The sequence below is a fragment of the Urocitellus parryii genome, chromosome 13, assembly GCF_045843805.1.
Source record: "Urocitellus parryii isolate mUroPar1 chromosome 13, mUroPar1.hap1, whole genome shotgun sequence".
Classification (NCBI taxonomy): domain Eukaryota; kingdom Metazoa; phylum Chordata; class Mammalia; order Rodentia; family Sciuridae; genus Urocitellus; species Urocitellus parryii.
In genome coordinates, this window is record NC_135543.1 from 13,515,228 (window position 1) to 13,528,838 (window position 13,611).

Consider the following 13,611-nt stretch of genomic DNA (forward strand, 5'->3'; position numbering starts at 1 on the left):
TCTCTCCATCTTCTCCAATGTCTCTGAATTATCATTCTCAGTTTTCTTTGATGCTTTCTCTGAAATCCCCATTCTGTGGGATGTGTTTGGGAGAGAGGGGCAATGAGTCTGTTTTTACTTAAGCTCTTCAGATGAGGTGACCCAAACACTTTCAGAAGCACTGCTGACCTAACAGCTAAGCAGAACTTGTGTCTTTCTCTTCCAAACCTATTTCTTAGCTAGACACAATGGCTCACACCCATAATCTCAGTGACTTGGGAGTCTGAGGCAGGATCACAAGTTTGAGGCCAGTTTCCGTAACTTAGCAAGACCCTGTCTCAGAATAAAAAAAAGGACCTGGAGTAGCTCAGCACTTCTGGGTTCAATCCCTAGTGCCAAAGAACAAAACAAACACAAACCCTCCAAATCCCTACTTCTCTTGGCTCCTTTTGGTTAAGGAGGATCTGCAACCACTTCCCACTCTCACCTGTCTGGCACCCACACCCAGGCCTGCTTCTTCCTGGTTCTTGCCAGTGCTCTCTAGATTCTCATCCCCCTACTGGATATATCCCATAATGAGTTTTGATGATGCCATTTTCCCCCACTCTTAAGGAAAAATTTCCCTTCTTTCTTTTGGCACACGATGTGTCCTTTGGAAATCCTTGGCAATTTTCCGCAGGCAGCATTAACCTCTCATCTTGGTGAACTTCGGGCATGTTACTATGATGTAGCTGGCGGTGGCCCTCACTAGGCTGTGCTCCCAGCTAATGTTTGCAAGTACCAGTAACTTAAGCAACGCTGTTTTTGTGCTAAGAAAACACTACCAAAAAGGAGAGTGCAAATTCCTAATCACAGAATAGGACTTTAAAGACAATGAGAAGTGCCTCTTAAGGAAGATGTCAGGGATTGGTGAGTTTTTACTTCCTGTAAAGGGAGAGGCAGTAAACATTTTAGGCTTTGAGGGCCACACCTTGTTTGTCACAACTATTCAACTTGGATGTTACAGGGCAAAAGCAGTACTTGTGTTCCAAAACTTCATATAATTTCCGGAGCCCCACATCCTTCAGCATGATTCATATTTATGAGCACTGTTTAACTGGCCACCCCCCAGCCCGCCCCCATGAAAACTATATCAATACAGCAGTGAAGAGCAAAATGAAGATGGAACCGAAACTGCTCCAGCAGCTGACAGCCAAGTGCAGCTGGCGCTTTGCTTATGCTGCCACCTAGTGACCGACTGGCTAATTTCAGTTTTCTCTCAAGGCCTGAACACACTGTCCTGTCTCACAGCCCTTAACAGAGTTGGGGTTTGTGTTCCTGACCACACCAGAAGAGGACTTCAATTCCATCAAAACAAAAAGAAGCTAAAGAATTACAAATCTTGAAAAATAATTTAAAGTGAATAAGCAAGCTTCAAATCACAGAACTTTGGAACTCTAGGGGACTTCAGAGATCCATGTAGCTTTCAGATGAGATGAAAGACCCAGGAAAGCCAGTTGTTCCAGATGATGATGTCCAAGGCAGGGCCTGCCGGATTCCAGTGCAAGGCTGACTGTACCCCATTACAGATAAAACCTGACACAAGGGATATGTGGAGCAGCAGCCTAAAGCCACCCCACCTGGGCTTAACTGCTCTGTGCCCTTGGACACTTAGCTGTTAATCTTTGTGCCCAAAGATCCCTAACTATAATATGGGGTGCAGCACCTACCTCACAGGGATATTATGAGGCTGAAATGAGCCCAGTGAATGGCCTATCATCGACATTCAAGTGACACCTACCTTTACAAATTCACTGAGGAGACGTGGGTGTGTGTGTGTGTGGGGGGGAAGGAGGCACAGCTCAGTGGTGGAGCCCTTGCCTAGCATGTGTGAGGCCCTAGGTTTGATTCCCAGTGTGTACACACACACACACACACATTAAGAGCCTACTATGTGTCAGACATTTAGTGCTTATATACTTGGCAGATTTAATCCTTGCAACTACTCCACAACGTGTTATTATGCCCATTCTGTAAATCAGCCTGAGAAAGGTCACATTTGAGTGGGTAGGGTTTGGGAACAAAATCACAAGTCATACTGCCTCTTCTTGTAAAAGCTGATTTTTATGAAGGCACTCAGAATGAGTCAATTTCATATAATGACTATGACCTAACTTCGACATGCTAGCAAAGAGGAGCTTTTCATTAACTATTAAGTCATCTGGTGGCACTCTTAGCACTCAACAAGCTGCTTGGGTGATTGTTACTGTTTCTTCATGAGGGCTACTTCCACCATCATTCTTTGCTTCAGAGTATTTTCTTTGGGAGGTGGGTGGATAGAAAGGTGCTTGGGAAAAACGTATGTGAATGTTGGAGCTTTATGGTATCAGTACTTTTTCTTTCTGCTTGCACCACCGCTTCATTTCTGAAGTCTTCCAACTAATGGGATCATCACTGCATGCTTAAGACACACAGGGATAATAAAAACCTATGTAGAGACAAGCTGTTTCCCAACAGAGGGTATCTGTGCATGTTTAAATCTTCAATATAGACAGCACTGATAATCCTTGAATTTACCTGAGATGGATAAATGCTTAAAGTCCAGTTCTGAAAGACCTAAGGTTTCCTAATTCTGGAAATTTCCCCATAACCATTTGAAGACACCCTTCAGAGACACCCTACTTGATTAGGATGTGGCCCAGCCCTCTCTTAGGAATCCAGAGGCTGTTAGTTCTGTGGGTCCTACAGCTTTAAAAGTCACTGCACTCGTTCCAGTAAAGAAGCAGATGTGGGGGCAGGTGAGCATTAAATTGAAGTTGGGGGTCCAGCCTTCATCACTGGTGTTGTCTGCACCACTTGATCTCCCTGAACCCTGAATCCTTAACCTGTCAGACAGACAGGAAGCTCCCATCCCCTTCACAGGTGTGGTGACCAAATGAACACAGAAGAAAGTGCAATGCAAACTGTAAAGTACTATCAATGCCTTTGGGATGTTTATATACTTTCTACACCACTGGGATCACAATGGCTCAGAGAGACTATTCAAATTGATTTTATGGCCAGCTGCCTGCATTCTTTAAAGATCTTGGCACAGACTTAACAATCATAAATGTTTTCTCTCTAACGCTTAATTTTCTCTAAATTAGGTCAGTAGGAAATAACGTCTGTTTGCTTGCACTGTCCTTGTCTCTCACCAGGTGGCACTGCTTTCCAATCAGCAATTTCTTCTGGTGAGAGGCTGGCTGAGACCTTCCACAATGGATCAAACTGGAGCTGCAAGAGGAAAGAGAAAAACGATGTAGAAGCATCCAAGCCCCACCTCACCCCACCTCCCACCCACCAATTTCAAAGAAACAGAATTTTGGGATGAAGAGCTTCTGGTGACCAAGTCCAGCAGTCACTGCAGATGGAGCTGTGACTGTGGGAGGGAACAGTCGTTGGTCCCCTGGAGTGTGATGTGCTGCATTTTCCAGAACCGGAGAGAAGTCTAACATCCCTGTGTTCCAAGGCTGATAAATGTTTATGCCAAAAAAAAAAAAAAAAAAAAAAAAATCATGCACGTGTACCTATATTCCAACAGAGAGGGCGTGTTTTTTAAAAAAAAAAGACAGCACTTAGGAATTATATAACTTTGCATGTATAAACCCAACAGCTGTGATTTGTACATAGTGATAACAAAATATTGATGCTAGATTGACCTTAGGAATACAAACTGTGCAAGTCAATGTTACTGGGGTACCTGGAGGACAAGGTTGCACAACATGGCCTGCCCTCTCTGTTCAGGGTCATGTTGAAGGGTCAATAGTACTGCAGCTGAAACACCTGCTGCTCAGCTGAGTCCCTGGAGCCCCTCCTTCTCATCACAGTGGGCCTCACCCCTTGAAGCTGAAGGAATGCAGTGACCCTGTTTCAAGTCAGAGCACACACCTCAAAACTCATTTCTCTGAAAATAAATGGACCCTTTTTTGTGGGATGGGGAGTTGACATTTTCTTCTTTCCAGAAAAGATTACAGAAGGGTTGTGGTGGGGTTGAACTACTGTCGCAGCTTGCCTCCATGTGGCTTCACTGCCTCAACCTTAGAATGCTTTTGTCATCAGCATGCAGAATTGAAAAGAGGTGTCTTCCAAGCTCAAATGATGATGCTTGTAAGTACTAGATGGTTCCTGTTAAAAAGAGAAGAAAGATATTTTACACTGTGCTTTAATCTCTTTAGAACCTTCTCAGAAAAATTTGATTTGTAGCATTTATGTAAAAAAAAAATGTGGATTTGCCTTATGATGGATTGATTTTACTTTGGCATGGAGTAATCAGGATGGGATGACTTGGCCATGTATATACAGCCCATGCTGCTACTAAGTGGCAAACTCTCCGACTAGATTAAATCTTCGAGAGAAAGGAATTTTTAATGAGAGAATGGAGCAGAGTTAACTGACCCTAACAGAATGAAGAACTTTATTTACGAAGCCTCTCACCACCCAAAAAGCCATCATCTTCACTCTTAGGCCCACATTCTTTGCCACACTCTTTCCATCTTCTAAAACAGGAAGTGGATGGAATTTTCTGTTCATCAAAATTTGATTGGGCACACATCTGAGTGCCTCCTCGGTGCTATTTTATTAAGTTGGGCCTTTCCTATTTATTATGGCATTTAATCGTCACAGACATGATTTAAAATAAGCCATCTCATTTTACATCCAGGGAAAACGAAGCTCAGGGGCCCAAGGTTCCTTCTCCTGGTATCCAACCTTTTCTAAACTGACTTCACTATGCCAGTGCTCAAGCTTAGAGGGCCTGTTCCCACTGCCAACTCTAGTCGGGACCACTGCCTCATGCTACCCATTTTCTGAATTTCCAGGCTTTCTTTCTTCAACCACTCAACGACTTCCTCAAATACCATAGTTAATGTTTTTCCATTACTTACAACTTGGTAACTTCCTATTTTTTATTCTATCAATTCTAAATTCTCCATTCCAACCTTATTTTATCAACTGCACCCACAAATCTCTTAATACATTCTCCTTATTAATGTATTGCTCTCTCCCCCCACCTCCCCAACCACACACTACTGCCATTTGTGTTACATACAACTGCCTGTTTTATGTCTCCTTTCCCATGTGGTGACCACTAACCCTGCTCACACTGTCCTGGCCTCCAGACTCACCTCCCCTGTGGGGCCAACATCTTCTGGTTGCACATCCCTGTCCTGGTCTTCCATAGCTCTATGACATCATCTTGGGAGGGTGTCAGGATATGGATTCAGGAGTCTCTGGTACACTGCTGGTATGAGTATGAAATCACTTGGAAAACAATACAGAAAATCTTGGAAAACTGAGCATCTGAATGTCCAGTGACTGCTTAGATGTGCACCCTAACAAACTCCTGCATACTTCAAGAATATAAGAATGTTCCTAGCAGCCCTGCTCATAAATAGAAAAAAAATGAAAAACACCCAAATGTCAGTTGACAGAATGACAGATAAACTGTTTCATATTCTCCTCCTGCCACCAAAAGAACATTTTAAGGTAGCAAAATGAATAAACATGAGGAACATTACATTGGGACATAAAACTAGATAAATAGAGCCAGCCTCAGAAGATGAGGTATGGAAAGGTACCCTTTTTATAAAGCTCAAGGAAAGCAAAAATAAGCTGTATATTTTAGGGGAAATATCAGAGGCGAGAAAACAGACAAAAGCAAAGGAATAATATAATTTAAAGCAGCCATTACCTTAGTGTAGTGGGGAGAGAGGGGACAGGCAAGGAGCACAAGTGAGGACATTGGAGACATTCTTGTAATTTTGTGGGTTCAAGACTCACCTATTACATTCAGGTGTACATTTATCTGCTAAAGGGAAAAGTTGCTGTCTGTAAACAATCAAATCCTTTCAACTGCCTGGTTACAAAGGGAACACTCACAAGGTGGCTACAGAAAACAATCCAGTGTCCTGGGGCCTGGCCCTTCTGAGTGTCCACCACCTTGCTGAACGCTGAGGCATGGGGCCATACTGAGGGCTCAGGCAGAGCAATAGCACACTGACTGGCTCCCACTGGTGTCTTAGATCTTATAGATGGTTTAAAACTTTGACTCGAGATTGGATGATAGGAGAGAGAACCAATTGTTTCGACATTCAATACTGAACCAAGGTAGTTCCCAGGTTGAAAAAACAAAACCAAAAAAATCTGAGGAAGTACATTAGGTCCTTCATACTTCCAGTGAGGGAGGCCCTAAACCAGGAAGCCAAGCTCGAGGCTGACAGGACTTTGCTGTCTGCCACTGTAGCCCTGGCACACAGTGTGTGCTCAGCAGAGACAGAAAGAAGTCTCCCTTTTTTCAGTAATCACACAGATGACCTAAGGTCACTTGGGGGAAGAGTGAAGAACATCCAGATGATAAGTGATAAATGACCTTGGGATTCACTGTCCATGATACAGGGAAATGGGTTAGTTGATCCGGAAAAAAAAAAAAAAAGAAAAGAAAAAAAATCACCATGTATAATATCCTACCTTTAATTTTTACAAAATTGGCAATAAGGCACAATTCTTAAGCTGTTTTTCATTTTTTTATTGCTGTTAATTCAAGGAAAAAAGGTTGCATAAAATCCAATCTGTTCTAGAAATATAAGTGGCCTTTCCAGTACATAACATTTCAAATATCAAAGTATATGGTAAACATACAAATAAGGAGAAGGTAACACACCTCCTATGTACAGTACAGTATTTTAAATCATAAAATAAGCTCCATAAAGTACAACTGGCAAGTGATTCCCAACGTGCTCACACGTGGCGTATCAACACCCTCACCTGAACAACCCAACTGCAGCTTAACAATTAATTTAATAATGTGGTCCAAAAATACCCAGATCAAATAAAATATATTTAATCAAAATAATTTCCTTTACTCGAACTTTTTTCTTTCTAAATTAAAGCTTTCATCTACCCCTTTATAACCCCTTCCCCATAACTCCCACCCCTGAAAGTTTCAAAATGTACATTGGTGCTATAAATATAAATGCTACTTATGAAGCATTAAATTAAGCTTCTTTTTCTTCAAGTTTTTTCTTTTGTCTAGCAATCTGTTAGGCTTCTGAACCAAGACCAAATATTTAAGTTCCTCTGCTGCATACCAACGTTATTCCACACACAAAAATCTATCATTTCTGCTCTGTACTGAGGAATGGGAAAACAAAACCCCCCACCCTTAAACCTATGACTATACAGTGGTAGTTGTTCATTGCTGTTGAATGCAGCAGTCACCAAAAAATACACCCAATCTTCCAGATAACCTCAGTGCACTTTAGGAAATCAAAAATTACCTGGAAGCAATTTAGTACATAGATTGGCTTTAAAAAAATTTTTTTTTAAACAGCAGCATTAAACTTAGTGACATGACACTGACATGATTAATACCATCTTAACACACTCAGAATTCAGTCTTTCACATTATAATCAAGCATAGTGGTAAACGTTTATAAAAGTGACTTTGCTACGAGAGACAGGTTAGGGAACAAATACCTGACTTTTTTTGTAGAAACCCATAGCTTCTGTTCGGATTGCAATAAACCACACACATTTTAAACACAACGTAACACTGTAACAGTTGGTATAGCAAAAGAAGAAATCTTTACTCAAGTAGTGTCTTTGAGCAGGACATGGTGGTAGACGACGAGTAGAACTGGCTGTCGACTTTCATCACAAACACAAGCACACAGAGAATGACATTCACACCAGTGTGTTCACTTTGTGTCTCTCTGAAGCAACAGGCTAGAAAAGTATGATGAAAGGAGAGAGATGTTTTCTTTTTCTTTTCTCTTTTTTTTTTTTTTTAAGAAAAAGCTTTCTGTCCATAGGTCATATCTTTCAGCTTCATATGGTTTGACTTCTTCCTCTTGCTCCCACTTATTTTCATGTTTATTTGGACAACAAGCACTGCATATATGTATTTGTGTGATGCTGTTTATTACATATATACATACTATCTTGGGAATTTAACTTCTCATGTAGGATTAAGGTGAAAAGTTTTACCCTTCCTTTATATGCAGAGCAGTTTACAGAAATGTGGACAAGTACACTGCCAGGCACTCGTGCCGCAGGCCAGGGAAAGGGCAAGGGTGGCTGGCCAGAGCAGTGTAGTTTAGGGTGAGAGTGAGAAAAGCTGGGGAAGAAGCAGTTTCTTTTTTTTTTTCAAAACCATATGACTGTCACCAGTGTTGTAAAAAAAGGTCAAATACACAGTTTTAAAGATTCAGTAAACATTGCACACAGCAAGTATTCAGTGTAAAAAAAAGCACGCATCAACATTTTCCTTTTGATAGTTTGTCTGAAGTTTAAGTTACATGTATCATACATATAAGCCTGTTGTTGAACCAGGAGACCAGAGGCTCAGAAGCATTGCATTCTTTCTTATTTTGGACATTGGTACAAGAGAAATAAAAACTCCCAACTGCATAGAAATCTAGGAAATGTATAGACAAAGAAACAAACAAAATACCTTTCCTTTCCTCCCCTCCAAACCCCATGACTCCCCACACTTGAGTGTATTAAGTAGGCAAGCTTTACTTGTTTCAGTCTGCAGAATCCAACGTATCATTAGAAGGGGGGAGGGGAGGTGCGTATCTCAGTCTGTAAGTGCCTAAAACGGGAAAGAGAACTGCTAAGTCACCGCTTTTAACGACACGCATCACAAACCACTACAAGATATCAAATGGGCATGCTCTTCAGAAGGCACTTTTCTAAGCATTAATACCACTCCAAAATGGCAAATAAATTATTTATAAAAAAATAATAATATGAAGCTTGTGCTTTAAGTTCAACCTAAAGCCATCAAACTTGATCTTGCTTTAAGAATACCAAATAGATATACTCCCAAATCAAGACTTTTGTTCTGAGTAAGATATGGTAAAATGATAAAGGCCAAATGCAAGTAAAAGAGAATGGTTGGAGGTCAACACCGAATTTTGTATCTTACTCATTACTTGCATAAGCACATTTCCTTCATTTAGGTGGTAGTAACATTAAACTTAGATCTACTTCCCTTATTCCCAAACTAAAGTTTATTTTGTTGCTCTAAAATGCAGAAGAATCTGAATTTCTTTTTCTTAGACATTTGTTGGGTATACACACGAGGTCAGCTGGTTACGCAGCTATTGAACAGTTACTAAAAACCTTACATGTCAGATGACTAGCTTATTTTCTAGTTTTTCAGTATTAAACATTTTTGCTTACTCTTTGAAATAGGATTGTAGTTTTTTTAAAAAAGTGCCATAGGTAAGAGATTTAACATTATATAATTCAAATTCCTGCTATATTCCTTGAAAAGTGCCTTTAGAGTTTATTCCTTAATTGGGAAATAAATTCCTTTGACCTTCCTTGGGTTCTGTGTGACCTGGGTCTATACTAGGTTTTTCTGGTTGCAATTTATAATTTGTCACTGAAAACACATCTGTAAATGAACACACAAACAGATCTTTCTGCTACAACAGAATCACATGATCAAGAAAAGGAAGGAAGGAGAAACAGGTGAATTCAAAAACAAGTCCTCTGGGTGTTATTGTGATTACCTTGTTGATTGGCCTCCATGGATGACTGCTTACAGTCCTGTGCATAGTGTCCGCTTACACCACAATTGTAACATGAGACATTCCCATTCTTCTTGGGCCCCGAACCACTGGTGTTGGCAACTACATTGGGTGCTGGATATACGGGATAGAATCTCCCAAATCCTGCCATTTGTTGCATGCCATAGTTGGCTTGGCTCCCCATGACTGGGTCATGCACCAGTCCATTTGCATATGGAGTCTGAGGCAGAAAAAAAGGAAGTTGGTTTCCATTGCTCTGATGTGCTTGGTTGAGGTAGCTGCCATTGCAAATGGATGGCAGAGTGAAGAACGACGGGACTCGGTACATTGGTCCAGGCATTGGATTGGGATAATAGTAACTATTTAGCTGAAGGTTTCCGTTGGTCCCACAGCTGCACCTTCGCCCACAAGAACCACAAGGACCCGAGCCCATCTGCTGTGGTGGCACTATTGTGCCATTAGAGTTCGTGTTCCCCACAGCACTGATGTAGGATGTGCTCTCACTCTGCGCAGTACTGTGTGTCAAAGCTGGGCTTGGGCTTGGGGCAGGGCCTGGGGTGTGGGTAGGAACTGCAGGAGGAACAGTGGACTGGGCCTGGCTGATGCCTGCACTTGCTGGCTGGGCAGAAGTGGCTGTTGTGTTGAGCACATTGGAATTCGGGGTGGGTAACACACTGGCAGCAAGGGGAGAGCCTGGCAAGGTGTAGGAAGCTGGTGGCTGTGCAGCTGAGAGACCAGCTGCTGGAAGAACTACCTTCACATTGGTAGGCTGAGGGACTGTCCCTGTGTTTCCCTCAATTTGAGGCACCATTTGATTTAGTCCTACCACTTGGGATGCAGATTTTGTGATGGGGTCTGTAGTAGCCACAGGAGATCCTGGAAAACTACCTGGGTTATGAACAGGAATAAAGGCAGTGTTTGGTGATCCGATGTTCAGACTTCCAGTTGGTTGTTGTGGGATATTAACTGTGCAACTCTCAGAAGATCCCTGTGGTGGTGGCAATTTTAGCCTCTGAAATGTTAGGTGCAAAGCAGGAGTACTACTGTGTGGAAGGAAGGTTGATGGAATAGGTAAAGGGGAAGCCAGCAATTCAAGGTGTTTCTCTGATTCTCCAGTAGAAGCTGTTGGCCCTAGGAGTCCAACAGGGGTTGAATTTGTGGATTCCCTTATTGCAGAAATAGCAACAGGACTAGGAACAAGCATCCCTATTGTTTTGCCATCTGCAGATTTGGGTGGAGGAATGACAACTTCAGACTTCTGGGCACCGTTGTGCATGACACAGTGTAAAGTTGGCATAAAAGGAATATGTGGATACTTGGGCGAGTTCAAGGGATCTTCTAAAAGGTTTCCATTCTCATTTCCTAGTGAAGCGATCTGAACAGGTGGCTTGGCAGTGACAGTCTGGTTGACAGAACTATAACCTGCAAACCTGGTTGTTGACGGATTCCCAGAATCCTCAGAATTGCTGTCTGAGTCTAAAGAAAACAAATACAAATATATATTAACCCAAGCATAACTGGAATCTTTTAAAAAAATATATTTTTAGTTGTACATGGACACAACACCCTTATTTTGTTTATTTATTTTTTTATGTAGTACTGAGGTTCGAACCCAGTGCCTCACATGTGCTAGGCAAGTGCTCTACCACTGAGCTACAACCCCAGCCCATTAAATCTTTCTTGATAGAAATAAAAATTAAGTATATCTAATGTTAGCTCTGAAGTATAAAATATGTCCCTCTATCACCTGTTCTGACTATCCAAAATGACCTTTTAAAAACATTTTGTCTTTCTATGGATTTATTTTTAAAATATGGAGATATAAGCAAAATAATAAAACAAAAGGTTATTTGGAGACTGAATGAAGCCCAGTATAAAATGCAGACATTTATTTACTACCACCTTATTACTAAGAAAAGTATTAGCTATTTTTAACCTTAAATCAGTTTTAGGCAATCTACTTTTTTCACATTCTGCACTGTCAAACCCAAGATCTTCAGTTTGTCTCAGATAAAATTTTTTTTTTTTTTGAACCCAGGGCTTTGTACATGCTAGGCAAACACTCTACCAACTAAGCTATATCCCCAGCCCTAAATGATTATTTTTTAAATGACCTCAATCAAGAAAATATTTAACTCAAACATCTAAAGGTAGAGAATTAAAGAGTTTTTAAAGAATACTCTTGCTACTGTATATTTCTTTGTGTGTGTGTGTGTGTGTGTTTCACTAGGGATTGAACCCAAGCGTGCTTTAACACTGAGCTCCATCCCAAGCCCTTTTAATTTTTGAGACACGGTCTTGCTAAGTTGCACAGGCTGGCCTTTGAAATTGCAATCCTCCTGGCTCTAGCTTCCAAGTTGCTGGGATTACAGGCATGTGCCACCGTGCCAGGCTACTATTTCAATGGAGAAAAGAAAATTTAAAGCCATTATTAGTCATAAAATGAATATTCTACAACACAAGAAACAAGGCAAATATGGATGTACTGCCATTTCCCCAAAATCAAAACAGAAAACTGGCAGATACAAAACTATACTGTATAGCATCACTTTTATGCTTACATACAGAAATATTTAGTCTAGATTCCTAGATTTCCAGGCTTTTGGTATAAGGGGAGCAAAAGATGATATTGAATTCACAATGCTTAAACATCATGAGCCCAGATATTGCATTGATGCATACACGGACCATTCAATTACATGTAGTGCCCATTTAAAAAACTTTCTGTTCATAAACATAAGCTGAATTGCACTTGGTACTTAATGACAGAGAATGTCAAAAGTGTTATTAACTTTAATACTTTAATTTATATTAGAGAAAACATTCAATTAGTGAATGAATGGTCCTAGCAAAAATATCCCCTAACTAGTTAATAATTGGGGTATTTCTTACCAAGCTTTGCAAAGCAAAGAGTTTCCCCAAATCAAGAACCTATTTGAGGCATTATATCAACATTATCCCATCAGCAGATTTAAGGGCAAAAATGAAGTTCAAAAGAAGCTGGACCGGTCAGTGAAATTTCTGTATGAACTAAGCTTTGTTTAAATTTTCTTAAGTCATAGCAAATGGTCCCATGATTTTAAATGGTCCCAAGTAGTTTTCTGAGCATTGTAAAGACTCATCTAGATATTTAGATTAGGCCTTATTCCTCTTTTATACTGACTTTGGAAAACATAGTTTCAAGCAAAACTCCACTATGACCAACAGAAAGAACAAAGGCACATAATTTTTAAAGCAACCTTTGCATGTACTTAAAGCTTCTAAAAATGATCAAAACTCTCTATCACAATGTATATTTCCCCTGGGTACAGAGAGCCCTAAGTGATTCTTTCATTTAAGAAAGGCTCATATTTTTATTTGTTAACAACTGAGCCTATAAGAAAAAGGCCATGTTCCTTCACACAGGCCAACTGATTTACACTATCTGTTGACAGGAAAGGAATGCTACAAAGTTACCCAAGTATCTGACAACCAAGTCAAATCTGATGAGTGGGCTAAAGAATCACAAAATTATTTGTACAATCAACAGAACCAAACACAGTATGCAATGAAACATAATAAAAGTTTGTCTATTTTGGGGAAGACATAAAAATTTCTCTTATAGCTCTGTGAAATTATTTTCATTTTGTTCTTTTGTGAGGAAGCTGCAGAACAGAAGTACAATATTGACTCAGATTAATAGAACCAGTGGTAGAATCACAACACCACAGCATAGCTCCTAAGACATGACTGGACCAGCAATATAGAAGCTAAGGTCCCAGAGAACTACACACTGCTCAAACAAGAAAGGACTTAGCTTTTTAAAACAGTGGATCTAAGGATAACCACAGAGAAATCACTTGAATTTGCTCCCCCACCCCAGTAGGGGTTACACCCTAGGACCAAGATGTTAATAATTAGAGGTTGCCAGCATGTATAAAAATAACAACATCCTCAGCCAGGTGTGGAGGTGCACTTATAATCCTAGCTGCTCAGGAGACCAAGTTCAAGGCCACCTGGGCAACTTCACGAGACCTCATCTCAAAATAAGAAATAAAAAGGGATGGGGCAATGCAGCTCAGTGGTAAAGCAACCCTAG

General features: G+C 40.7%; 1 protein-coding gene and 1 long non-coding RNA gene across 4 annotated transcripts in view; both read right to left on the reverse strand.

Moving 5' to 3' along the window:
- Positions 1-2,469: 2,469 nt before the first annotated feature.
- Positions 2,470-5,232, reverse strand: LOC113193861 (uncharacterized). Its single transcript, XR_003302197.1, has 3 exons — positions 5,121-5,232; positions 3,886-4,122; positions 2,470-3,231 (listed from the first exon to the last, which is right to left on the reverse strand). It is a non-coding gene; the product is annotated as an uncharacterized LOC113193861 (long non-coding RNA).
- A 1,296-nt stretch (positions 5,233-6,528) lies between these two features.
- Positions 6,529-13,611, reverse strand: part of Zcchc2 (zinc finger CCHC-type containing 2) — a 53,253-nt gene continuing 46,170 nt past the window's right edge. For 2 of the 3 annotated variants that reach the window (XM_026404634.1, XM_026404633.1), the window contains exons 13-14: positions 9,516-11,009; positions 6,529-8,587 (exon numbers count right to left, since the gene is read on the reverse strand). In XM_026404634.1, coding sequence (XP_026260419.1) covers positions 8,520-8,587; positions 9,516-11,009 — 1,562 coding nt within the window. In that variant the 3' untranslated portion in view covers positions 6,529-8,519. The remainder of the gene's footprint in view (positions 8,588-9,515; positions 11,010-13,611) is intronic. The other variant, XR_003302192.1, reaches the window with a different exon arrangement.